This window comes from Sinocyclocheilus grahami, unplaced genomic scaffold, assembly GCF_001515645.1.
Source record: "Sinocyclocheilus grahami isolate Dianchi unplaced genomic scaffold, SAMN03320097.WGS_v1.1 scaffold21.1, whole genome shotgun sequence".
NCBI lineage: Eukaryota > Metazoa > Chordata > Actinopteri > Cypriniformes > Cyprinidae > Sinocyclocheilus > Sinocyclocheilus grahami.
In genome coordinates, this window is record NW_015505200.1 from 932,758 (window position 1) to 959,029 (window position 26,272).

The 26,272-nt window shown below is 36.6% G+C and overlaps 2 protein-coding genes and 1 pseudogene across 2 annotated transcripts; 1 reads left to right on the forward strand and 2 right to left on the reverse strand.

Moving 5' to 3' along the window:
- Nucleotides 1-311: 311 nt before the first annotated feature.
- On the reverse strand, nt 312-10,283 carry LOC107556546 (probable G-protein coupled receptor 141). The gene is made up of 5 exons (XM_016239693.1): nt 10,273-10,283; nt 3,225-3,606; nt 2,113-2,304; nt 1,494-1,532; nt 312-1,337 (listed from the first exon to the last, which is right to left on the reverse strand). The coding sequence occupies exons 3-5, from the start codon at nt 2,126-2,128 to the stop codon at nt 436-438; spliced, it is 957 nt and encodes a 318-aa protein (XP_016095179.1). The 5' UTR covers nt 2,129-2,304; nt 3,225-3,606; nt 10,273-10,283; the 3' UTR covers nt 312-435.
- Nucleotides 8,077-11,955, forward strand: LOC107556557 (retinol dehydrogenase 12-like; annotated as a pseudogene).
- Nucleotides 11,956-12,487: 532 nt separating this feature from the next.
- Nucleotides 12,488-22,333, reverse strand: LOC107556566 (oxygen-regulated protein 1-like). The gene is made up of 4 exons (XM_016239707.1): nt 22,277-22,333; nt 20,493-21,172; nt 19,322-19,478; nt 12,488-19,176 (listed from the first exon to the last, which is right to left on the reverse strand). Exons 2-4 carry the CDS (start codon nt 21,159-21,161, stop codon nt 13,703-13,705), a joined length of 6,300 nt encoding a protein of 2,099 aa, XP_016095193.1. The 5' UTR covers nt 21,162-21,172; nt 22,277-22,333; the 3' UTR covers nt 12,488-13,702.
- Nucleotides 22,334-26,272: the final 3,939 nt, after the last annotated feature.

Sequence of the window (26,272 nt, forward strand, 5' to 3'; positions counted from 1 at the left end):
TTTTATTCCAGATAAAAAAATAAAAAATAAAAAAGTTGTTCTTAAGTACAAAATAGATGTCATATTAGAAATAAGCATACATTATGTTTTTCACAATATGTATATATATATATTTTTTTCTTTTTCTTTTTTTGAATATACTATCTGCACACTATTTTTATGCCTTTAAACTTAAAAATAAATGTGGAAAAGTTTTCTCTGCACACCTAAAAAGTAAAAAACAAACAAAAAACACATATATAATGTAAATAAATCAAAATACAGTAAATTATTTAATGCAAATTTCATTATAGATCAATAAAACACTGTGTTATTTCCAAACATTCTGTCATGCTGAACAATTGTTTTAAGCTTATAAGGCACAAACGCATCAAAAACAAAGATAAGAAAATGTAAAACAATTCCCTATATCAATAACAATATACAACATAGTTTCTATAAACAGTAAAACCATCCCCTTGAATTTATAAGTTTACATACATCTCTACCAGCAAAAGCAATCATATCAATGCAGCTGAAAGCAGTGACAGCAAGTAATACTTCATTTATATGATTAATTTCTTCAGTCTTGCCATATTCCCTCACATAATAAACTCTGAATCCTTGATAGGGCACAAAACAAAAAAACATGACCAACAGGAAAACAACGTTCTTCAGTTGTGCCCAGAACTCTTGACGTTGACATGTGGCCTTTCCAAATGTCTTACTCACGTTGAGCAGAAAATAAACTTGGAAAAATGCCAGCACACTCCAAACCAGTATTACTAGTATACAAATTACATAGTTTAATCTCTTCACAGTAGGCTGCATGAGAGCCTGACCAAAATGAAAGCAATGAGTTGAATCGTTCTGTGTCATTCCATATTTAGCAATAGTTGCTGGGAACATAGAGCCGAATATGACCAACCAGACGGTTGCACTTGCAATCGTGGCGTGAAGGATGCGATGAAACTCTAGCTTGTGCTGCTGATCAGAGTGCTCCACATAGCGCACAATTAGAAGGAAGACATAGAAGATGAATGCAAGATACATGTGGGCATGGATCATAAGACTGACAATTTTGCAGAAATGTATGCCCAGAATCCAGTCTTCATCAGAAGCATAATAGTAAATTCGAAAGGGCACCGTGAGAAGGAAAAAGGAGTGCACTGCTATCAGGTTGATCACAGACACTTTGGTGAAAGAGAGACATCTTTGAGACTGTAGCATACAAGACATTAGTACAACATTCAGAGTCCCAGCGAGAAAGATGAATATATATAAAACCAGAAGAGCAATTCTAAAGTCCTCCGGCAGGCCAGTTTGGTTTGTGGTGTTGTTCATGATCATGCCTGACACTGTGATTTGGAGAAAGACATTTTTGTTTATACTTGCTCTCAAAAATGAATATATACAGTATATATAGAGAGAGTGAGAGAGAGAGAGAGAGAGTCTAAGAAATTACTTTTAGATTTAAGATGAAATATAATAGAACATATGAAACATAAACTCACATTTTCCCAAAACTCTTTTCCTGGTAAAATGTTTTGGCCCTGAAAAATGCAAGACAGATTAATCACATTTCTTCTTTTGAAATTTTTTTTTTCTCCTAACATCTTGAAGTACAGCAAGTAATTAAATAAGTAAATAAATAAAAACTTTTAAAAAAGTAAGTTTGTAAAAATTTGAAATGTGAAGTTGTACTAAGTGACAACTTGGATATCTGAATGTAAATGTAATGTACATTTTAAGGCAGCACAACAACGGTAATGGCCCGGTCATGTCAAGGTACTTGAAGAATTTGAAAAGAATTTGAAGATCTTCTAGGGTGTTTGAAATGTGCTGAACCTAATGGTTCTTTCATATGATGTAATATTAGCAGAAGCAGAAGTTTCAAAACACTTCCCTTGTAATGCTTTCTAAACACCTTTCAATTGAAAAAAATCCTAAATCTATGTAACTGACTATTTTAGTCAAGGCAATCCATATTTGTAAAGTAGGTCTAACATGTTCTTCTTTTTTTTTATACATAACATGATGATATTAGATTTATTCTGCAAAATAATACTAAATAAACAACTATTTTAAACTATTTTCTACTCAGTTTGTACATTGTTTGGCACAAGAATTTACCCGTAGTATCAATCATATAGTGAATGTCAATATTCCTTCAGCAACAGCATGCAGACAGTTTGATGTATTGGAGACAGTTCATCCATTAACTGCAGGTGCCAAGAGAGTTGAAGATGAATGTGATGTCAGTGTGTCAGTCTTCTGTCAATGTCAAACGGACAGCCTCCAGAGCCTTCAGGAAACACCTCTCGACTGTTATTTGGCGCAGTAGAGATTAAAGATTTACAAATCTCACGCACAAGGAAGTTAGCATTGCAATGTTTTCTTTCTCAATCTGGCCTTCCTGGTCTCTTTATCTCACTATTCTTCTATTACATAATCTTCTGTGTTTTTAATAGTCTTATTCTTGTCTTTTGCTAGCTAAGATGATCATGAAAGGTCACATATTCTTATAAGACTGTTAGAATAATAATATGTCCAAATGGCAGTACACTCCAATGAACGTTTTGCATGATCTAATGCAGTGTATGGGCTATTAAATAAAATATAAAAATGTTCAAGGAAACAAATCACTTTATTGTACTGTTAAAAAAAGGTAAGAGGAAATAACCTATTTTTCTGGGTCAGGCTTTTTTTTTTAAACAACAAGATGTAAACTCATATACATCCATCTCTCTCAAGTTAGCAATCCTGAAAACACATCAATGTAAAATTAAAAAAAAAAAGATGTTGACTTTTTAAAAATCATTGGTAGAATTTAGGGTTGCTATTGAAATTGCATATTACAAACAAACTGATAACGTACCTTTTTTCAAAATGAGGTGGGGTGTGAGAGATGCTTTGGTGACACTGAGCGAGTTTGGAATTATGTTTTTTTAATTGGTAAAATTGTTTTGTGTGTTGTCTGTAATGTTTTGAGAAATTGTGTAAATTAAAAAGGTTTTAAAAGTCAAGTCTCTCTCTCTCTCTCTCTCTCTCTCTCTCTCTCTCTATCTCTCTAACTCTAGTTTTACAATTCATGTAGTCACCTTTATATTTCATATTCTGTTAGAGTAGCAAATCTCATATTTCATATTTTCATTTACATCTAAAAAAAAATGTTGTACTCCATAGTACTGATCATTTACACACAATTATTTTAAAGGTGCCATAGAATAGAAAACTGTATTTACCTTGGCATAGTTGAATAATGAGAGTTCTGTACATGGAAATGATATACCATGAGCCTCAAACACCATTATTTCCTCCTCCTAATGTAATTCTTGTGCGTGTAAAAGACCACTTAAAAAGAGGCGAATCCCAACCAACATTTGCATAGGCCAGCCGGTGTTAGGAGATTTTCCAAGTACTGCTCACTGCAGAGCCAAATGACCTCCAGCTCCCCCTCTCTGGATGTCCAGCTCCACCTCTGTGTGAACTAATGGGTGGAATTATGTTTAGCGATAGGGTAAGGGGTAGGGTTAAGGAGTGGTTGGGTGTCTAGCTCCACCCATTACATCCAGCGAGGGGGAGCTAGAGCTCCAGCTCCTCCCATTTGGCTCTGCAGCGAGCACCCTCTCAGATTTTCGGTTTCAGTGGGCGGAGCAAACATGAATATTCATGAGTTTCCCGGACATGTGCGTGGAACTGAGAATTTCAGTTCATGCTCCTTGTATCTCAGCAGGTTTAATGGAATATTTTTTTTAAAAAAGGTAAATATATTTACAGCGTTGCACAAACCTATGCCTAAACTAAATTTGTTCATCATTTTGTAACAGTTTACAATGTTTTTATTAGTTTGCACGTTTTGTGCAAATGATTGCAGACATTCATCACACTTAAGATAGTTGTAACTTACTTTGATTTCAGTTCGTTGTGCTGTAGCTTGCAATGCTTTAAACTGTGTCTGTTGTTAGTTGTTATCATTTGAGTACAACAGCTGAAATAAACTTGCATTTGTGGATCGTTTTTCATGTATCCTGGTGTGATTGTTCTTAAACTGTTAGGCTTAGATTCCTATTCATTTTGTAAATATAGCCTAAGACCACACACACACAAGCATGGACGTGTTCCTTTAATAAGTACAATTTTGGTTTAAACAAAATTGTATGGACAAAAGTTTTAAAAGTAGTCTACATTTGGTACACTGTACATGAGAAAACAAATACTTCACTGCATTTTATGGAATGGAATAAGAAACTAATTTCATGTTTAAAAAATGATTTTATTAACAAATGTTCATAAGTGTCCTTGTGCTTGTTTTGATAAATAGAAAATACTGTTCTAAGGATTTGTATTAGTAAGGTTCTTTGTTCATGTTCACCAACTGCATCAGATTAAAAATATTTAAAAACTTTAACATTGTGAAATAATTTAAAATAAAAATGTTTTCCCCCTGTGATGTCAGATCTTAACTTCTCCTCTTCAGTGTCTCATGATCCTTCAGAAATCATTCTAATATGCTGATTTGCTGCACAAGAAACATTTCTGATTATTATCACAGTTGAAAATGGTTGTACTGCTTAATGAAGTGTGGAAACCATTATACAGCGACAGGATTCCTTGATGAATGGAAAAATCAGAAAAACAGCATTTAGTTGAAATAGAAATAATTTTTTACATTATAAATGTCTTTACTGTCATCATTTTTATTAAATTAATGTGTCCTTGAAGAACAAAAATACACATTTCTTAAAAATAAAAAAATCATAGTAATCCCAAACTTTTGAATGGTAATGTCCTGTATCAAATGCCAGAATCAATTTAAGAAATTTCTTTTTTTTTAGCTTCATTATGTCATATTTTATACAGCAGATTCTACAAGGACGTTAACATCACACTCTCTTGTCTCCTATGTTGTCTTGTTTTGGTGCATAAATCTTTTTAGTTTGTAACAAGGATTCAAGAATCTGAGGGTGCAAAAAAAAATGTAAATATCGAGAAAAAAATCGCCTTTAAAATTTTCCAAATGAAGTTCTTAGCAATGCAAAAATTAAGTTTTAATATATTTACAGTAGGACATTTACAAAATATCTTCATGGAACATGATCTTTATTTAATATCCTAATGATTTTTGGCATAAAAGAAAAATCTATCATTTTGACCCATACAATGATTTTGGCCATTGCTAATAATATACCCCAGCGACTTAAGACTGGTTTTGTGGTCCAGAGTCACATATTTACATACTTGGTAATAAAGCTCTTCTGATTCTGATTCTGATTCTGAGTTTCACAATTTGAGTTGAATTACTGAAATAAACAAACTTTTCCACGACATTCTAATTTATTGAGATGCACCTGTATATATATATATATATATATATAAAACCTAATTAAGAGTATATATGTTTGTGAAACTTTATGACTTAGCCTATAAATAATGTTGCATGAGTGTTTGTTGTGCATCAAAATAGGCCATGCATTTTTATCAATGATCATCATTGTGCATCATCCAGGTACAGTCAGTGCAACACATGGTCAAAGAACAGACGACAGAGAATAGCATCAGTGTAGGTTGCAAAATGTTTATTAGGCCACTGATATGGTAGCGAATGTTATTTCATTTATTACCAGAAGATGGCCGTTTTAAAACTTAAAAGGTTACAGAAGAGCATAAAAATAAATAAATGAAATGGTAGTTTGATCTGCACTACTATTGGAAACCTGTGTAGCTGTAATCATCCAGGTGTTCTGGGATTTTTGGTTTCTGTGCAAATGGAACCTTAAACCTTGTGACAATCTTAATTTGTAAATTTACATTTGTTTGTAAAAATGTTTAACTATTTTACATTGGGGGGAAAAAAGACATTTCAGCAACATGTTTTTGCAGCAGTGTATGATTGTATCATATTTTACAACCAGACAGCAGACAGGTTGCAAAATGTTTATTAGGCCACTGATATGGTAGTGAATGTTATTTCATTTATTACCAGAAGATGGCCATTTTAAAACTTAAAAGGTTACAGAAGAGCATAAAAATAAATAAATGAAATGGTCGTTTGATCTGCACTACTATTGGAAACCTGTGTAGCTGTAATCATCCAGGTGTTCTGGGATTTTTGGTTTCTGTGCAAATGGAACCTTAAACCTTGTGACAATCTTAATTTGTAAATTTACATTTGTTTGTAAAAATGTTTAACTATTTTACATTGGGGGGGAAAAAAGAAATTTCAGCAACATGTTTTTGCAGCAGTGTATGATTGTATCATATTTTACAACCAGACAGCAGACAATTCACAACCAGACAACATGGAGAATGTTGAACGGGGTAAGTTAAGACATGGATCATCACACCAGTATACAAAAATATATACATAGGCCTAGATATGTTTCTATAGGTTTATTTCATTTGTTGCAGGCAGTGATGTATTCAGGAAACCTGTGTAGCTGTAATCATCCAGGTGTTCTGGGATTTTTGGTTTCTGTGCAAATGGAACCTTAAACCTTGTGACAATCTTAATTTGTAAATTTACATTTGTTTGTAAAAATGTTTAACTATTTTACATTGGGGGGAAAAAAGACATTTCAGCAACATGTTTTTGCAGCAGTGTATGATTGTATCATATTTTACAACCAGACAGCAGACAATTCACAACCAGACAACATGGAGAATGTTGAACGGGGTAAGTTAAGACATGGATCATCACACCAGTATACAAAAATATATACATAGGCCTATATGTCCACACATACGTTTATATAGGTTTATTTCATTTGTTGCAGGCAGTGATGTATTCAACAAATGATAACAACTAATAACAGACACCGTTTTAAAGCATCGCAAGCTAGAAATGAAAAGCACAAAGAACTTAAATCAATGTATAGGCTACAACTAGCTGAAGTTTGCTGTGCTTTATCCTAACATTACAAAAATAATGCCTGCCATCATTCAGTCAGTGACGACTGCACAAAACGTACACTGTACACTAATAAAAACATTATAAACTGTTACGAAATGATAAACAAATGTAGTTTGTGCAACACTGTAAATATATTTACCTTTTTTAAAATTCCATTAAACCTGCTGAGATACAAGGAGCGTGTGCTGAAATTCTCACTCAGTTCCACGCCCATGTCCTGGCATGAATATTCATGTATGCTCCGCCCACTGAAACCGAAAATCTCGGAATCAAAAATCTCGTAACACCTGACCTGCACAGCCGAATCATCGATGCAGTGTTGCCAGCTATTGCTATTCAAACAAACAAAACCCGATAAATAAGTAAAAATAAACCACAATTATTTCTAATCTTTTTGCAATTAAGATAAGATAAAGATATCGCTGACCCTAAACTGCAACGTCCTACTTTATTAACTTTCTAAATGGTAAAAAAAAGTGGAAAAGACAAGTCCAGAAACGCTTAACAGCTGGATCTGGCAACAAAGGCTGCGTCCGCGCCCTCACTCACAGCTCTCTCTCAAACCTCGTTCACTCCGCCAGCGACAGCGTCTCGCAGTGGTCATGTTCATACCACGGACGCTAAACATTCTTGCTAAATCTGTATCTTCGTCTGATACAGGCTCAAACATATACGGGTTAGATGCCTAATCTCTCCATCGTTCACGCCGGACAGTAGAGATCCGTTTGCTGCGTGAGCTACTGAAATGAGCCGCTGTGAAACAGCCAATCAGAGCAGAGCTCAATATTATTATTCATGACCCTTCCAAATAAAGTAATCCTAGGGGGGGAAATCCTAGGGTTGTAAATGGACATGTAAAACCGTTTCTGGAGAATGTTTGCCCTTATCTAAGCCACATACCTTCTATGCAGATATCAGAGAACAATTTAAAATATTGTATCAATGCATTCTATGGCACCTTTAAATGTTTATGTATATTTTTAGGTTATTCAGGTTAAACACCTGCAGCAAGTTTTCAGAATCCATGAGGAATGCATTCACGCTGAATTAACAGTAGATCAGTGCTTTAAACCAATTAGCTGTGGATTAGTCTGTTCGATTTCTAATCCACACCAATGCACTGTGGCTCACACTAAACAATGCACTGTCTTTATGTGCAGTATCTGCTAACAACTCCAGAGGGAAGTCATGTGTCAGCAGAATCTTTGCATTAAGCAAGATGTCCAACATATACACTCTGAGGTAGGTTTATAATTTCTGTTTTGACTAAACTGACATTAATACAATTTCATAAAAGAAGATATTTATTATGCTATCGCACAACTTTTATTTATTGCTGCTACAGTAATTCATATTTTAGTTTTAGTTTGGTTAAGACATATTTTATATCATGAGTATTGTACAAACTCCAGATAGTTTAGATTTGCCACTGTTTATGTATGATTTATTGATTTATTTACTCATTCTCTTATTTTAAGAGATTAATTCCCTTTTCTTGTGCACCATGGAGTTTATAATGGAATAATCCAGTTGTTATGTTTCAATGGACATGTGTACATTGTAAAAGGCCTGGCCCATTTGTTGTATCTCTTTTGTTAAATGGGTCCTATTATGCTCTTTTACAAAGTCTTGATTTTGTTTTGGGGGTGTACTAGAACAGGCTCTCATACTAGGTTGCTCGAAAAACATTATTTTTCACATATTTTACATTATCTCTACACATCTCTCCCCAGTCTGGCATGAACAGCTCGAATAGTTCCTGTATCAAATGAAGGCCCGCCTTCTGAAATACGAAATGTGCTGTGATTGGTTAGCTGGGCCAGTGTGTGCTGTGATTGGTTAGCTGGGCCAGTGTGTGTTGTGATTGGCAGCACTTGGCGCCTGGTCAGGAAACGTCATGCCCCTTACCATAGCCGCCTGCGAGCTTCAGTGTAAATATTGTGTCAAAATCAAATCAATTAGAGCGCGATTTAAACCCGGATGACTGTAACCACTCTAAGTTTATCTGCCTTGGGAAAGCTAGCGTGTCTCCGACATAGTGATAACACTCGTTGCCTTCTCTAGTGCAGCTCAACCAGGTCTCGTCCCATTCGTTGATATTTGTGATATCACAAATCCCGGAAAATATGCGTTGTAGTCCAAACGAGTCGTTCGTTGTAGTTTTTGAAAAGTGATTTCTGTTAAATAAAATATCTCCTTTTGAAGTGGCCTTTGAACTTTGAAACTTTGCAGATCTTTTTTATGCTCAAACAGCAACATTACAGACTAACTAAAGTTGAAAAAATGAAAAAGCATAATAGGACCCCTTTAAGAAATGACTGTTAAAGGAAGTTCGCCTGAAAATGAAAAGCCTGTAATTTGTGCACTGTTCCTTTAACTTACATTTATGATGCATTTGCTCAGAGAAATGTTCGGTGGCCAGTGGTCATCTAGCACTCGACTCGATGGCAGAACAGTCATTATAACTGGAGCAAATACTGGCATTGGAAAAGAAACCGCAAGAGACCTGGCAAAACACGGTATCACATTTATCTTATTCTTGTGTGCATTTACCAGCCTTTGTAATGCAAATCAGATTGAAACTAACTAAAACTAAAAAAAAAAACATGAAATGTATCTTACACAAAAGTATTTAGGATTTTTTGGAGTTGTTCCACAGGGGCCAGGATAATAATGGCTTGCAGAGACCTTGAGAAAGCAGAAAGAGCACAGAAAGAGATAATGGAGGACTCAGGGAACCAAAACATAGTGATCAGGAATCTAGACTTATCTGACACCAAATCAATCAGAGAATTTGCTGAGGTAATCAACAATGGTAAGTGATTAATAAAAGAGTTTTACATCCAAATCTGAATGTGTAATTGATCCAGCAAAATTTTAACTTGAAGTAATTTACTCAAAAATACCAATGTGGCTCCTACAACAGACCAAAACAATTATTAAAACCCTCTTGTTTACAGAGGAGAGAGCACTTCACATACTCATTAACAATGCTGAGATCATGATGTGTCCCTACTCTAAGACAGCAGATGGTTTTGAAATGCAGTTTGGTGTCAACCACTTAGGTAAAGTGTTTTTCATGTGTTATTCATTCAAGCGCAGTGTGTCACAGACCTCTCCTTTAATGCCTCTTTTAACATATAATGCATATTTTAACAATAATATTCCTTTACATATCTTTACCTTTGCTTAAAATCTTGACTTGCTGCATGTTTAATGGTGCAGACTTATTGTCACGATTTCGGTGGGGTCTACTTGGGCTTGTTATCATGGAGCACATGGCCTTTTGTTTTGATGGCTTGCCATGTGCTCTGCTGTCATCCTGGTGTTCACAGCCCTCTCGTTATCCCTGTTAGCTAATTCTCCCTTCTCACCTGCACCTCGTTTTGTCCTCATTATTTCTTCCCTTTATCTGGCCCTCTTGGACGCTATCTTGTGTCAGTCCATAATATGTTGTGCAGCACCTTGGATCGTCTCTGTCCATGATGTGTTTGTAGGAATCAGTTTTTTTTTTTTTTTTCCTAGTCTAGTCGGTCTGGCGTTCCTGTTTTTGTCACCCTCCCCTTTCTACCTTCCTGCCTCCCTAGGATTCTGGTCGGCTGTCTTCCTTGGCTCTCACTACTCATAGGCCTGTCTTTCCAAAGCAGTTCCATCCTATTCCTCTCTGCCCACGCTCGATACCACCCCTGGAATTTAGCGGCGGCTTTCTATTGCCGGTTTGTCGCCTCTCTTCCCCGCGGGCTCGACCGCGGCTGGTCTAACCTCCGCGCTGATCAGAACTGATTTTTTGCTGGGGTTTTGCTATCTGGCTGAGTTACTGACTTTTTGTTATCACCGTTCAATAAACTTGGAATTTGTTTTCACCTGCTGTTGGATCCCGGTCTCGTTTCTGACACTTATGGTATATGAATCGTGTTTTTGTACTATTACATAAACTTGTATGTAAGTGACATAATTGATGTTGTAGCGTCTGGACCACTCAAACACACAATATATATTTTGTTAGCTAGATTTAACAAATACTCTGTAACACCCCAGGTCAATTAGGTCACTTCCTGTTAACCTTCCTGCTGATTGATCTGCTGAAGAGATCTGCCCCCTCAAGAATCATCAACCTTTCCTCCATGGCTCATAGTTGGGGCACAATAGCACTTGATGATATCAATAGTGAGAGGAATTTCCACAGTAGGAGGGCATATGGTCAGAGTAAATTGGCCAAGATCCTTTTCACTCGCTCCTTGGCCAAAAAAACTCAAGGGTAAGTGATCTTTAAAAATATGGAAGGTTAAATAAATGGGAAATTTTGGCATACTTTTGCCTATCATTAATTGTATCTTCAGACACGGGTGTTACGGCATATGCAGTCCATCCAGGAATTGTGCGGACAGAACTTAAAAGACATATGAATCTCGGACTTCTAATCATGTGGAAGGTTGTCAGACCTTTCACAAATACCCCAGTGCAGGGAGCACAAACTACCATCTACTGTGCAGTACAACCAGAATTAGACAAAGAGAGTGGTGCTTACTACAGTTATTGAATTGTGTCATACTACAATAAATACAGTTCCAGCGGCAACACGTATAAACTGACTGGAACCCACAATTAATGTTTTTTTCTGTCTATTCCTTTCCCATTTTCTAAAGCAACTGCAGACCTTCAAGATGCACCAGAGCTGCTAGAGATGATGAAATGGCTGAGAAACTTTGGGAGCTCAGCTGCAAAATGCTGGAAATAGTATGGAACTGAATGCAGTGTTTTCCATGGACAATTCGGTATACCCATCATGAAATACCCAACTTGTATTACTTATTATTATTTGCAATTAATTCCAACATGAACACCCAAGAAAAAAGTCATGACACAAACCTCATCAACAAATTTTTTTTATTTTTATTTATTTATTTATTTTCAAAGTTAGATGTCAAACAATATTTCCAATTAGAATAATTATTTTCTTTATTTCATTCACTAAATCTCCATTTGCATTACCAAATCCATCAGCCACATCCAGAACGCTGCTGCCAGAATTCTGACTAGAACCAGAAAATCTGAGCATATTACACCAGTCCTCAGGTCCTTACACTGGCTTCCAGTTATATTTAGGATTGATTTTAAAGTACTTTTACTCGTTTATAAATCACTCAATGGCCTAGGACCTAAATATATAGCAGATATGCTCACTGAATATAAACCTAACAGACCACTCAGATCATTAGGATCGAGTCAGTTAGAAATACCAAGGGTTCACACAAAACAAGGGGAATGTGCTTTTAGTTATTATGCCACCCGCAGTTGGAATCAGCTTCCAGAAGAGATCAGATGTGCTAAAACATTAGTCACATTTAAATGCAGACTCAAAACTCATCTGTTTAGCTGTGCATTTATAGAATGAGCACTGTGCGATGTCCGAACTGATTGCACTATATTATATGTATAATCGTTTTCTTAAATTCATTTTAAACCTCTTAAATAAATTATTTTTTTTAAATAATTTTCTAAGTTTTTAAATTCCTTGTTTTATTGTTGTGATTATTGTTTTTATTTTGTTTTATGTAAAGCACTTTGAATTACCATTGTGTATGAAATGTGCTACACAAATAAACTTGCCTTGCCTTGCCTTACATTATACGGTGAGCATGTAACAATTCCCATACACTGGAAATAAAGTCAATTTCAGCTGGTTGACCTTCCACAGGCAACATTTCCTTAAACCCCACACTGCTTAACAACAGTGTTTTGGTAACTAAGCTAATTTGTCCAGATCCAGGAGCTGTCTGTCTTTTTGCTTGGTTGATTTCTCTGATTTTTTTTTTAATCTGTGAGTTTTAATGATGTAAATCAGTTGAGGAAAATGTCTGCATGTATATTAAACAACAACTTTTGTGCTGAAGGAAGTAAGTATATAACACCTACTCTATATAAATGTATACAATTAATCTATCACAATAAAAATAATCACATTTAATGTGATAATGATGACAGCTGCCTGTGTTACACTTATTGATTTCTGTACATCAGATTTTTACATTGCACTCTTCCCCAGGATATTATGCTATGATATTAATGCTGCATTAAAAACGGCCTTTTATTAAATGTAAACTGAAGACACTAAAAAACTCAAAATAATCAACCAATTCAAATAACAAATATTTTCAGTTTAACAGATAACATACTGCCAAATGGGTTTACCCATGGATCTATTGTGTTTGTCAGTGTTTCATGTGACCTAAGAAAAACATGAATTTACTAGACCAACAATGACATTTGTTGGCACAAAAATATCAGAAAACATTGTTCACTCTTCTCCTATTCTAACCAAATGACTTTGGTTTGCTTAACAGTATACATTGCTTATTTCAGGGCTTCCATACAAAGACATTTTGAAATGGGGTTCAAAGAGTGGGGCAAGGGGGGGCAAGCATATTTTAGGGCTGAGGGTAAATTAATCACCATTCAAATAAGAGATTACATTAGAAAACAAATGCAACAATTAAGTTCATTTCTTTTTTCTCTATGAGAAATACCACTTAGGAAGTTCAATAAGTTCAAGTAAATCAGATGAGTTGTGCAATATAGCCTCTGTGAAATGAAAATACATGAAATAACCCAAAACTGTTTGAAACTGAAAGCTTAAAGACCAGCAGGCACCAAAGTGAGGAAATTAAAGTTGTTTCACTGCAGTTAAAGACTGTATGCCTTTACATTGTGCTGTTCAAACAGTTTAAGCAAATAAGCTACTACAAATAAATTAAATCGGATAATACCTTAAATAGAAGTGCTTATAGCTGGTTTATTTTCCCTTTTGAACTATAGTATTGGGCAGTGTTGCCCACACCTGAGATTTAGACCCTCCCTCGACTCCTCCTCTTGTACTCTCCGACTGTCTTGACTCTGAGATCTGTTAGTACCAGATCTCAACCCCTCCTGAGGATGAACTTTCCCATCAGGCAGTTTGAATTCAACAGATGCGAATGAAGACATACTTCCATTTTTCTTTGCCCACATTTTAGAAGACTCACCCATTGGAGATACCTTAAGTTCCTTGTTTCTCCTAGCGTTCCCTCCACTGCTGCCATTATTGACACTTTGGGCATCCAAGAGAGGATCAGAGTCACTGCTATGTGACATATTGAAGTACATACATTTTGGTGTAGGGGGTTTAGCCATGTCCTCCATCTCAGAAGAGGATATTACAGCCAGAGGCGAGGCTTGGTTCTCACAATATGGGTAGGCTGAATACTCACTCCTGTTGTCCTGAGCCGTGTCAGCTGATGTGGTATCTGCATTTCCATACATTCCCATAGTTGCAGGAGGAGAGTTACGGATAAGGTGGTTTTCCTTGAGAAGCCACCTGCCTTTATCAATCAGCACTCCCTCTCCAGAGACCACATTATCTTTTAAAGCCATGCACTGTACCGACTCAGAGTCTCCGTCAAGTGAACTTTTATCGCTTGGTGATCTACTGTGGGACAGTGTCTCTTTGATTGCGCTTTTAGTATCCTGAAAAGAAGCAAGACTGCTGCTTTTTAAACTTGGACTGAGAGTAGGTTTTGTTGTCATCCATGTAGACGATTTCATCAAACCGTTCTCGTTTACATTGTTTATTCTTTTTGGCTTCTCTGAACTTTGTTTTATGATTTCTCGAAAAATACGTAACCTCTCCGCCTCCTCTTCTCCGCTCTCTGTAAAAAGCTCCTGCGATTGGTACCCACCATTGTCGGACGTCTCAGGCCTGTAATCAGATAGATCTGATGTATTCGGGCTCGGGAGACATTTTTGACCATACTGATCATCTGTCCTTGAGCAAGCCATAAACATCTCCCTCATTTTGCATTTGTCTGGCTCTATTCTGAGGTTGCCATTTGAATCACATGTGACAGTCAGGGTAGAGGACAACAAAGCCGAATTAATTAAGTCTAACAGCTCTTGTGAGATCTCAGTTGGATGTAGTAGATAATGATAGCCATGTTCCATACCCAAAGCTTTCTCAAACTGGCGCTCACTTGTACTCTGCATGCTGCTGCATGACTCCCCTTCCACAGAATCTTTAGTGTCAGTACATGAGCGTCTAACACCGTTCACGCTATTATGAGAATCAAGCAAACCTACATAGTCTTCCTCTTCTACATCACATTCTTCAGCAGAACTGTCCTTTTTAGTGAAACTACCTTCCTCTAATGTCTGGGCTTTGCAGTGTTCGGAATCACTTGTGTTTGGCTTTGTTTCTGTCCCATCCTCATCCACAGCCTCATGATCAGAGGTTTTACAGGAGTCTGTTTCAGCATCTGGATCTACTCTATAAACTTCATAGCTCTCATGGTCCACCTCATTAATGTCGAGTTCTTCCACAAGCCCATTTTCAATTTGCTGCATTTTCTCATATTCAGCTTCAGGAGTCATACCATTTTCATCATTACTAACATATTGAGGGCTGCTGTTGCAGTGGGGATCAGGATCCTCACCTTCTGAGACACATCTGAGCACATCTTCTCGTTGATCTGCATCTTTGACATCTGGAGACATCACCCGATCATCTTCTTGGCTGGATGATTCTAATGTTTGCTCTCTACATTCACCCTCTGTATCATGATGAGGCGAAGATGTCTCTGAGGGCTCTGAGTGAATGGACTTACATTCTGATAAGATGGACTTGTTTTCTTGTTCATGTCCTCCATCACTAATCATTTCCTCAAAATCAGAAAGATCAACTTCCTCTCTGACGCAGTCCTCAACTGTACTGTATTGATTATCCTCATTTAGCTCAGTTGCCTCTCTGTCTAAAAATGGCACACACTCAGTTTCTAATGCTGAACATGAGCGTTTGGCATTTGTGTCGTCAGGTTCTGAAGCATCTGATTGTTCGCTAGTTACCCTGATGTTCTGAATGGTGTCCTCCTCCTCAACATCAGTGTTTTGTTGTTCTATAATCTCTGGCGTTACGCTGTCCTCGCATTCAGACATATTGTCTTGGTGATCAGAGAGCTCAGAAACTTCTTCTACAGCTACATCTGTCATCTTTTGTTCTGATGTTGGAGAACGATTTCCTTCACCATCGTTGTTTTCAGATTCTGAGTCTTCATACATTACCCTTTCTTGCATGTTCTCTGCATTCATCTGGTTGTTATCAGATGTTTCTAAAACCTCTGCTTTACTTGAATCTCTACCATTAACCTCAGGTGATTGAATGGGCACTGCTATACCAGAATCTTCTATAGTTTCTGAGTCAGGGGAATGAGCTTGGATTAAACACAGTTCCTCAGATTCTGGTTCCATTGGATCATTTGTTATGTCATCATTGGTTTTGCCATTATCTTGGCCGATATTCTCCTTTTCCTCTTCCATGTCAGCAGTTTTCTCAAAACTACCACTTAAGGAGCCATCTTCATTTTCCTTTTCTATACCCGAGATTTCACTGGTGGCATCATCATGGTTGATTAAGTCTGCTTGATTAAAATACTTTAGTTCTCCATCAACAAGAGAGGAAATCTCTCTGTGAAGATCTTTAGGCATGTTCAGTTCATTCAGTAACTGTTCTATACAAAAACTTTGCTGTTTGTCCTGATTTTCCATTTCTCCTTCTAAGTCCACTTCTACAGCAAACTCCTGCTCTAAGAGTCTTGGTGACAGTGGCGGACTATCTTCAAAGACATTTTGCTCTTGGAAATCTCTCCAGCTTTGTTTTAATTTGGATGAAGTTGAACTTTGAAGACTGGTCAAGCTGGCCTTTAGCTCATCTTCATCTTTAATATTGGATATTTTTTCCAAGGACTGCATTACCTGCAGGGCCTCTGGGCAGACATTAGAGTTGCTGGCTTGTTGCTGTCCATCTTTGTAGAGGACTGAAAGTCCATCTCTCAGAGTCATCAGTGACAAGAAAGACAGAAGAGCTCTCGAGGGAGAACCAAAGGCAGAGGCCACCTGAGTGGGAAAATCCGGGAGGCTACTGGACTTTTCTCTTTCCAAAGGTGTTAAGAGGGTCTGACTCAACGCCCGCTTGATAGACTGAACAGACAAACACAACTGTTGCACAACCGGTTTCATGCCTGACCCAACTTTGACCTCTGTACTTTGTGATGTTTCAGAAGGGTCGGGTGGAACCAAGTTCTCAGATGACTTGTGCATTCTTACAAGACCCTCCTGTTCAGAATGTACCCGCAAAATTGGCATCGATTTACAAAATCCTATCGGCCTCTGTGGCTCGGTTGGCTCTCCCTCACACCTTATTTGTACAGGTGGGTGAGATGTTGGCCTCTCGTCAGCATTATCTTCTAGAGAAGGGCCTTCAACATCTACGCTATCTTTTTCAGGGTCACTTTTAATAATAGAGCCATCAGTGGAGTCACTCCCTATTTGGAATACTGCTCTTGGTACAACCTCTGGATGGTTTGTTTCATCATCATAGGGCACAGATTCTGGTTCAATTTTATTTAGCCAGCTTTCAACATATTGATTTACATTGGTCGAAGACAATTGTAGCACAGGCAATGACACACTTTCACTCAACTCCTGTTTTTCTTTAGAGGATTTTGATCTGACACCATTCATTGACCATTGTTTCGGTAGCCTCTTTATTGGGGACGCTGCATGGGCTGGCGATTGAATGTCTAAAGTATTCTTCTTTAATTTAGGCTGCTGAGAGTCATGGTCCTTTGTGTTTACTTTGTGGGAAATGTCTTTGATGGTTTTATCTTTTAACTTGAGATCTTTATCTGACCGACTTTGATTCCCAGTATTGAGATTCAAGTTTCTAATCTTTGGAGAACTTTCAAATGTTTTTGTCTTCTTATTTTTGCCTCTTACCGCTTTGTGTTCACGTCTATCACTTTCTGCTGAGCTAGTCTTTTTCTCTGATCCTGTGTGGCTTGGTGTGTCTGAAGTCATTTGGAGGTCTTTTGAAGACCCTGAAGCACTGCCCCTTATTTCTTTTCCAAATCCAGTTGATTCAGAAGAAGTACTTTTCTTAGATTTTTTGGACTTTGGTGTATTATTTTTATTACTAACAATGCTTTTATCATCAGAGACTTGCTCCATCACTGCTGCTGGATGCTTAATTTCCTTTTCAGTCATTTCTGATGTGCACTCAACCAAAGTTTGTTTTTCATCATCAGTAAGGATGGATGGATTGTTGTTCATTTTTTTGGGAGGTGTTGAACAGGCAGATGACAATGATAGCATATTCGTTTTTCCACCATCCTGGGAGTTGGACCTTGTGGACTGCCAAGTGAGATCTACATCACAATCATTACTTGACAAACAGGGTTCTGAGTCAGTTGAGCCTGGCTTAATTTGAGGCAAAGCTTTTGTGTGATATCCAGGCTTGTTGTCCACATACACCTGTGTATTTGCATTGTAATTGTCACACGTACCCTGTGATTCATGTTTGTGCATCACAGTCTCTGTTATTCCCATTGTCCCATTGTTTTGTAGCTGAGGAATCTGTGCAACACCTGAGGATCTAAAGGAGGAGTCAGACTTTTTCTGCCTAACCTCTCCTGATTCACTCTTCCCAGGTTTTGACACAGTTCTTGTGCTGCTGCTACTGACTACACAGTAACCCTCCGTCAGCTCTCCCTGTGCAGTTCTCTCCATGTATGAGTACGCACCTACTGTACTCTCCTGAACTTCAGTCTCTGAAACGGTTTTGATGTTTTCAACTGAGGCCTCTTTTCTACGTTGTCTGGAACCTGGAGTGGGTGGCCTTCTATATATGGACTTAGGCTTTTCAGAAGATGCATCACTGCCATAATATTCCCTTTCTTCTTTGATGAATGCTGCAGGTTTGTTAGCAAGTGTATTGATTTCTTTAGAATCTAGGCTGTGAGGTCCATTCGACCCTTTACCTGAGTCATTGGTTACATCTAATGAGTTTGCACCCGACTGTGGCTTGGAATTGCACACTGCACTCTGCTGGTTATTAACGGAAATGCGGCTCAGTGTAGTTGTCCAGTGGATCATTTCCTCTTGTTTTATAGTAAGATGCACCTTCATCTCCACTGTCATGCTGCCATCTTCATTGACCTGGAATGATTTTTCTATGTCATCTTCGGTAGGCATAATGGGGTAATTCCTCTGCTCCACACCATTGGTATAGTCACAAGTCTCCATCTGGTCTGATCCCATTGGCTGACTGCCTTCAGTTTCCATTGATTCATTCATGGTTCTATTCTGCTCTGTCAGATTTCCATTTAGAGACTTATTGATCTGCTCTACAATGAACCTCTCAGAAGATAAAGAGAAATTCCTTGATCTTGAAATAGTTCCAGCTGGAAACGTTTTTTTTTCTTATGGATGAATGATCCAATATTGTTAGAAGGCAGAAGATGGAAGACGGTGAGGGAAAAAAAGAACAAAAAACATCAACAATTAAACTTGAAAATCACAATGTAAGATCTGAAGTGCTAAAAACAAATTCTAATTTGGGCTTACGTAATAGTGTCTCAGTTTGTGTTGGATGCAAAGATTCAGATATCCTTGAATGGACTTTAGTGGGAGCTTGGAGATTGTAGTTTCCTGTTCTGAAGGGTTCATTACCAGCTGCAACAACAATCCCAGAGCACAAGATGAGGGTAGGAAGTCCTTCAACCTATATAAATAGAAAAGAAACTCATGTGCATCCAGTAAATAACCTTTTTTTTCAGAAGTTCAAACTTTAGGACATAAGTTTGACAGCTCACATGAGCTTTAGTCAGTCATGTGTGTGACATTCCTTAAGACACCACAAGATTATAGTGTACTCTCACAGCTGGGGGTAAGAATTAAAACATCATGGCTTAGTACATCAAGGATTGATGGAATGAGTAATGAACAAAGACATAGTATACTTTGAAGCTTAAAAGCTAAAAAGGTCAAAATCTTGCACAAAACATACCTAATAGGCAAAAAATTCAACGACAAGGCAAAACAAAACTGTCTCAAATATATTTTACGACAGGTATTGTAAAAAAGTTGTTCAACAGTGCCAAAATCTTTTGTACAAAACTAAAACACTACAGTGTAATATCACAGCATTTTAGTTTATTTTTTCTGTTAGTCAAAGATATAGTAGTTTAATTGAGTGTTTACATAAAAATCATCAAAATTAATGTACTTATTTTTAGAACATATTGATTTTTTTTAAATAACTTTCTTTGTATACTTTTTGAAGGGCACAGTGATTTGTGAAATAAAGAAAAATGATTTCAGTAACTTAAGCCAACTGTAGTGTTAGCAGTTCAGATCCTTAACTGGTTGACAGTTACCACTATTTGCTATATGTAACCTTCTGATATATAGTGTCCAAAATGGTGTTTTCTGGAGCCGGAGGGTTTAATTAAATTCTAGCATCCTTGTTGACCTTAACATTTCAAACTTTAAAAAAAAAAAAAAAAAAAAAAAAAAAAAAAAAATATATAAATATATATATATATATATATATATATATATATATATATATTGTTTTGTTCAGATGATGACTTAAGTTGAAAGATGGTAATGTTATATAAACAGTTAGTTCCTGTCCTCGATTCTGATTGTTGGTAAGCAGCTGTGTTTTATTCACTATAAAACATGGCTATTACCGCTTCACCCAATGGTTCTGTGTATAGAAAAATATACTTACTCTTCTGCCATCTTCTGTGTAAAGCTTCACAACTGGGAACTGCATCACTTGAGAAAGATAATCCAAAAGAGCTTGAAAATTTGGGGCTGTTCTCCTATGAAGAACAATTACTCTCTTCATACTCGGATCCCTGTTATTGTACACTGTCACTCTTTTTGGTGTTCGTACCACCACTGTGTTTTCTGCCATTTTTCCTGCCCTTGTGGTCACTTCATTTCTCTTTGCTAGCTGCCGGACCAGTTCTCTGCGTGCTTGATGTCCCGCACTGGCAGGTCTGGTTGTGTTCCAAGGGACCTGTCTCTTATGAATCTCATCCAAGTTAAAAGGCTTGATTTTCTTCTGATCTGAGCACAGATAAGAGCCCCCGTCCTGCACATCATCAAGGGTGTGGACAACATGTGTTCCCCTGGGTGTTGTGATGGTCCTTACCCCAAATGGAAGAGGCACTTTCTTGGAGAGGGCATCTAGAAGGGCATCAAAGGTTTTAAAAGTGCGGCTGTTGATGACCATCCGGTGCCCTGTGAACTGAGGGTCTCCGCTCTTGTAGAAACATACCCTCTTAGTGGTAATGGGGTCTGGTTGGGGGTGTAGGGGTCTGGAGACCAATGTCTGCAAAGTCCCCACTGACACGTCAGGATGGGGTGCATCATTAAGGTGTGTTGTGCTCATATTAAGAGATACTGGGGGAAAAAATTTAAGTACCAACAGTTAAATAACAAAGACATTTTTTTCAGTTATTTATTTCTGTTGTATATTTTTCAGATAACTTTTCTCAACATCACAGGGTTTTTCTTTTTAATTTTCATTTTTTTTGTGCATAATAACAACATAAATTCTGCACTGCATTCCATAATATTGTTCTGTTTTTACTATCTGCGTCCCATTAGGTTTGATTCTACCTTACTGAGACTGCTTCCACATCCACTTTGTGTCACCCATAAAGCAAGTGTTTTTGTAAATGAATGTACTCTAGGGGAATTTCAACTTATGACAACAAAACAACACCTTTAAATTATGTGATATGCTCTTTTTAATGAAGTCTTTATACTTTGCAATTCATACAACTACAAATGCATTAGAAAAATCAATCTGTAGTTCATTAGCAGCAACAGCTACATTTGTCTTTCAGGTATTGTTTTCAATTTTTCATTAGAGTCATTAATGAAATGGCTTCTCGCAGTCAACAGTGAAATGGCCTCTTAAGGACTAGAAGAGTTTGTTCAGGAATGTTCGCTCAACATAGACAGGTATAAGAATGGAATCCATGAACAAATGCTAATGCTAATATTCAATGAACTCAACTTAAACAAAATAGAGATAAAACAAATAATGTCCATTTTTATACATACAATAAAACAACCTGAAAAATGTGTTACTCTGAAAAAGAAATAAAGAAATATGGAAATAGGTCAGTCCTATAATGCTATATGAAAACGTCATCTTTATACAGATTGCTTTGCCGTGTGGCACACACAGCCTCATTCAGTTGATGAATGCTGTTCCACAAGAATTTTTCAGTGCATAACAGCCACAAGACATGTTCTGGAAACCATGATTCAAAAGCACACATATATATATATATATAAAGCTCAAACACAGAAATCACCTTCTAATCTGCTGCAAAGAGACAATGCCTTTTAAACACCATACTGAATAATATCTTATGATTAGCACACACTTTCTAACGCAGGTCAATTTACCAATAAACAATATACAGAATATGCAACTAGTTTTTATGCTACAATTTAGATAAAAACACCAATATTTGAAGCCACTCATCCTACCTTATTTCACATTTTCAGGAGAGTTGAGTTGGCGAGTTTGTTGTCCATCAACTGAAGAGATTATGAACAACGCACAAGGCTATTTTGGGACGGCAGGCATCCGGGTCGATTTGTGTAATCTTTGGTCATGATTAAACAGCATTTTAGAGAAAGACAACATCAAGAATATTATCATTTTAAGCCTTCATATATTAAAAGAAATGTAAAAAAAAGAACATTTTTAAACTGGTTGTTTGCATAATCTAAGCATTTGCACTAACATATAATTAAACTGTATATTTAACCTAGGAGGTTTCTAACAGTACAGTATGGATAACCATAATAATGAATGATATACAAACATAAAACATCATGATTATGCAACAACCTCTTGCAAACCTTTCGGTTGATCTCAACTGTTTTTATAGCCTAATACCTGCATCTTTGTCTCATCTGACTGTAAACAAATTACATTCATATATGCTGTTTTAGTGGTTTTCACTTAAACATAATGAGACATGAAGTATCTATTCTGCTTAGTGTGGTATCCAGCAGATGGCTGAAGGTGTTTCTAATTTTCTTGCAGAGATATAAGCAGATTTAAGGCCTCTGTTAATAGGGATTAGAGTGGGGTGAAGTGGAGCGGTTTTATGCTGTAGCTGACTATATGGGAAAGGGACGTCTCAGCTAGTAAAGCATGTGTCTCTCAGTGGGAACATAACTGTGACTACGGAAGCACAGCAGGAATATTGTGATTGTGATTGGTTTACAGCAGGGCAACATCAGTTCTTAGTGCATTACATCTGGGGTGATAGTAATCGTGTATCACATGAATCAATCAGTACTAGATATAGATATGTACAGCATAAGAGTTGACTCAACTTACTGAATCTGTTCATTCTTTAACTTTTATTATTTTTTTCTTCATAATGAGATTGATAATTGTTCATTGATATTCAGCAGTTTCTAGTAATCTCAAGGCTCCCCGTCATGTCTCAGATCGTTTTATAGGATTTCCTTATCAGCGTGGCGTGGAGATTAGCCTTGCAGTGTTTCTAGGGAAATTTCAAGCAGTTTGGTTTGAACAGAACAATTTCACTCACTGATCAAGCTCTTACTCTGTTCTATAACTAGTTGAGTTTCAGAGCAGTGTAGGGTGCATTCTTGCTGCCATTATCAAAACATGCCATAATAATTATTGGTTTTGTTACTCGTTAGGGCAAAACAAATTCACTGGATGTAGAATCACGTTGTCTTGATCTCTAAGGATTAGAGGCTTGCACACATGCAAGGCACTGAGTAACAGACATGGGATTTTATTTAATAACAAGCCAGCACTGGGATAGAGTGACAAAACGCATTTCAATTAAATCAATAACATTAAAAGCAAAGTACATTTAGTAACTGACAAAATATATATACTTATTTTTATATACTTTTTTTTTCAATAAAAATGTAAAATGTATAAAACCAGAAAAGTGTTAAATAGAATCTCACATATCCATTGTATAAGGCCTGAGTATAGCTATATAGTATATAGCTATATACTACAGTATATAGTACACAGCAAATTCTGGTCTTTGGAATAAACTCCCTGGTAGTTAAAATCAACTCAATCTGAGTGTACATGCGTGACCATCAAAAAGACTCCAGCACAGAGATAAGGCTGCATTACTGGATAAAAGATACTACCTCGTCGGCATTAGTTTATGGAAGCTGAATATGATGTTTCTTGAGCTGAGTCACTACTTTAATTTGATGGCAAAACACTAATTTTCAGGAACACGGAGAATGGAAAAACGGTTAACTAATGTTGGCTCCTTCACATCGAGAAAAAAAAGCCCGCACAAAACATGCTCGGAAAAACGGAGAAAATATGAGTTACGTTCAGCACCAAGTTCGCCACGATCATTGACGTTAGTACACAGTATAACGTAACAGCTACGACAAAACGTGTTTCTGTCAGAAAATATCGAACATTTTGAAAGTTTTTTTTATATGTAAATACGCTTTTACCTACCTCACGATGAAGTACAAGTCCTTTGTGCTGCAGAACCAGGGTCGTGTCTTGGCGCCCTTCTCAACATTTAACTCCAGATGTGGTGTTAAAACACGCTCCTGAACACCAATTAATGAACTCCAAAATAAAACACAGCCAGGGAGTATCCCATAACACATGCTGTAGTCAGAGTTAAAAAATAAACTCCAGAAATCTAACTCTTTCACTCTTTTTTGCCTAACTCCTGATTTTTCAACTCCAGAAATTTGCTGTGTACATTTTGTCTTTAGATTTTAGATGTGTATATGAAACTTACCAAAAATTTAAGAACATTATTAATTTTATATAAACCAGTGTTACAACCAGCAGGACCAATATACCGATATATTACTGATAGCAAAAGACATATTTATATATAGAATTATTTCTTTCACCTTGTCATACAGCCTACCAAAGAATATGTTGATATAAGGCCATACCTATTTATTTATTGAAATCTAAATCCTACTTTAGAACTAATTTTCGTCTATTAAATTGATTAACTACTCCTTTCTATTTCTATGGCTTTTATAATTAATGATGTTGCAATGACAAACCTTCCAGCATGAAAGTCTGAAATTTACAAGCAAAGTGTTTGAAATCCCACTGAGAAGTCAGGACGACAATTTATAGGCTGATTTTGGAAAACTAATTGTCTGTATATTCAGCTACACCAGAAAAAGGCCACAGCCTCCCACAGTCCAGAACATCATTACCCTTGTGCATTATATTCTAATATCTACACATATCCTCCTGACTACCAGGAAAAAAACAGTTTTGTGAATTTAGTATTTTGTCATGTCATTACATTGTTTAGAGCAGGGATCCTCAAATCTGGCCCACGGGATCCACTTTCCTGCAGAGTGTAGCTCTAACCCTAATCAAACACACCTGAGCATGCTAATCAATGTCTTCAGGATCATTAGAAAAACACAGGTAGGTGAGTTTGAGTAGGGTTGGAGCTAAACTCTGTAGCGCATTGGCCCACCAGGGCAAGATTTGAGGAACCCTGGTTTAGAGCATAAGAAAAAAATTGAAAAATAAAATTTTTGCAAAATGATATTTTATTTATATGCTATGCCATGTCCTCTGTAGAAGACATCGGGACTTTAAAAAGTCCTGTTTTTTAAGAAATAAAAAGACATGAATAGACATGAAAAAGCAAAAACAGTGGGAATTTTGTTTGAATCACAAATAATTTTTCTTTATGAAAAATGGCCATAAACGAGTTTTTCCATTATATACAATGTATCTATAAACTGTATCTAATTTGCATATTAATGTGTTTTTGGGGCATCATAGAATTAACAAATAAGTGCAATAATGGGAGTAATAATTAGCTAGATTTTTATAATAATATCTAATATTCAATAGGAATATTGATACATAATTTTTTCTCTATTTGTTGTGTCTCCCAAAATGTGTAATAAACATGCATTAAGTCCTGGTGTCCTCTACAGTGGACATGTATGAAGTCGACGTCCTGTTTCATAACAGAAGGTCATATATATTTTTTTTTAATACTTTATTTATTAGATTTTTTCTTAAACATATCAAAACCATAACAACACATATAAACCAACACATATTCACTCACATCTCACATATAACTATCCAACATATAATTACAGAACAGTAAAAAAAATAATAATAATAATAATTGACACGGAGAAACCAACAGTAGACAATATGTATAAAACAAAAGTGGGGGCATTAGTCCAATAAACACCTGAAGTATGAATTCAATCCTCTTCTTAGCTCAATTAAGCATTTATCTCAATGGATAAATTCAACCAATTCCTGTAGAATCAATATCACCAAAGTAATTTATAAAAGGTTGCCATATCTCAGAAAACGTTTCCTCTTTTTTTTAAGGAGAATCTGATTTTCTCGAGCTTCAAATGTTTCATTAAATCCCTCATCAGATTTATATATGTGGGGGCAACTTTCTGTTTCCAGGTTAACAATATTAATCTTCG

What these genes read in the sequence shown, in the direction of transcription:
- LOC107556546 (XM_016239693.1), bottom strand. An exon ending in GAAAAGAGTTTTGGGAAAAT is followed by an intron (nt 1,338 to 1,493) that starts GTGAGTTTATGT and finishes TCCAAATCACAG; the next exon opens with TGTCAGGCATGATCATGAAC.
- LOC107556566 (XM_016239707.1), bottom strand. Translation starts at nt 21,161, where the DNA reads ATGAGCACAACACACCTTAATGATGCACCCCATCCTGACGTGTCAGTG. An exon ending in ACACAGAAGATGGCAGAAGA is followed by an intron (nt 19,479 to 20,492) that starts GTAAGTATATTT and finishes CTATTTATATAG; the next exon opens with GTTGAAGGACTTCCTACCCT. An exon ending in ACAAACTGAGACACTATTAC is followed by an intron (nt 19,177 to 19,321) that starts GTAAGCCCAAAT and finishes TTCATCCATAAG; the next exon opens with AAAAAAAAACGTTTCCAGCT.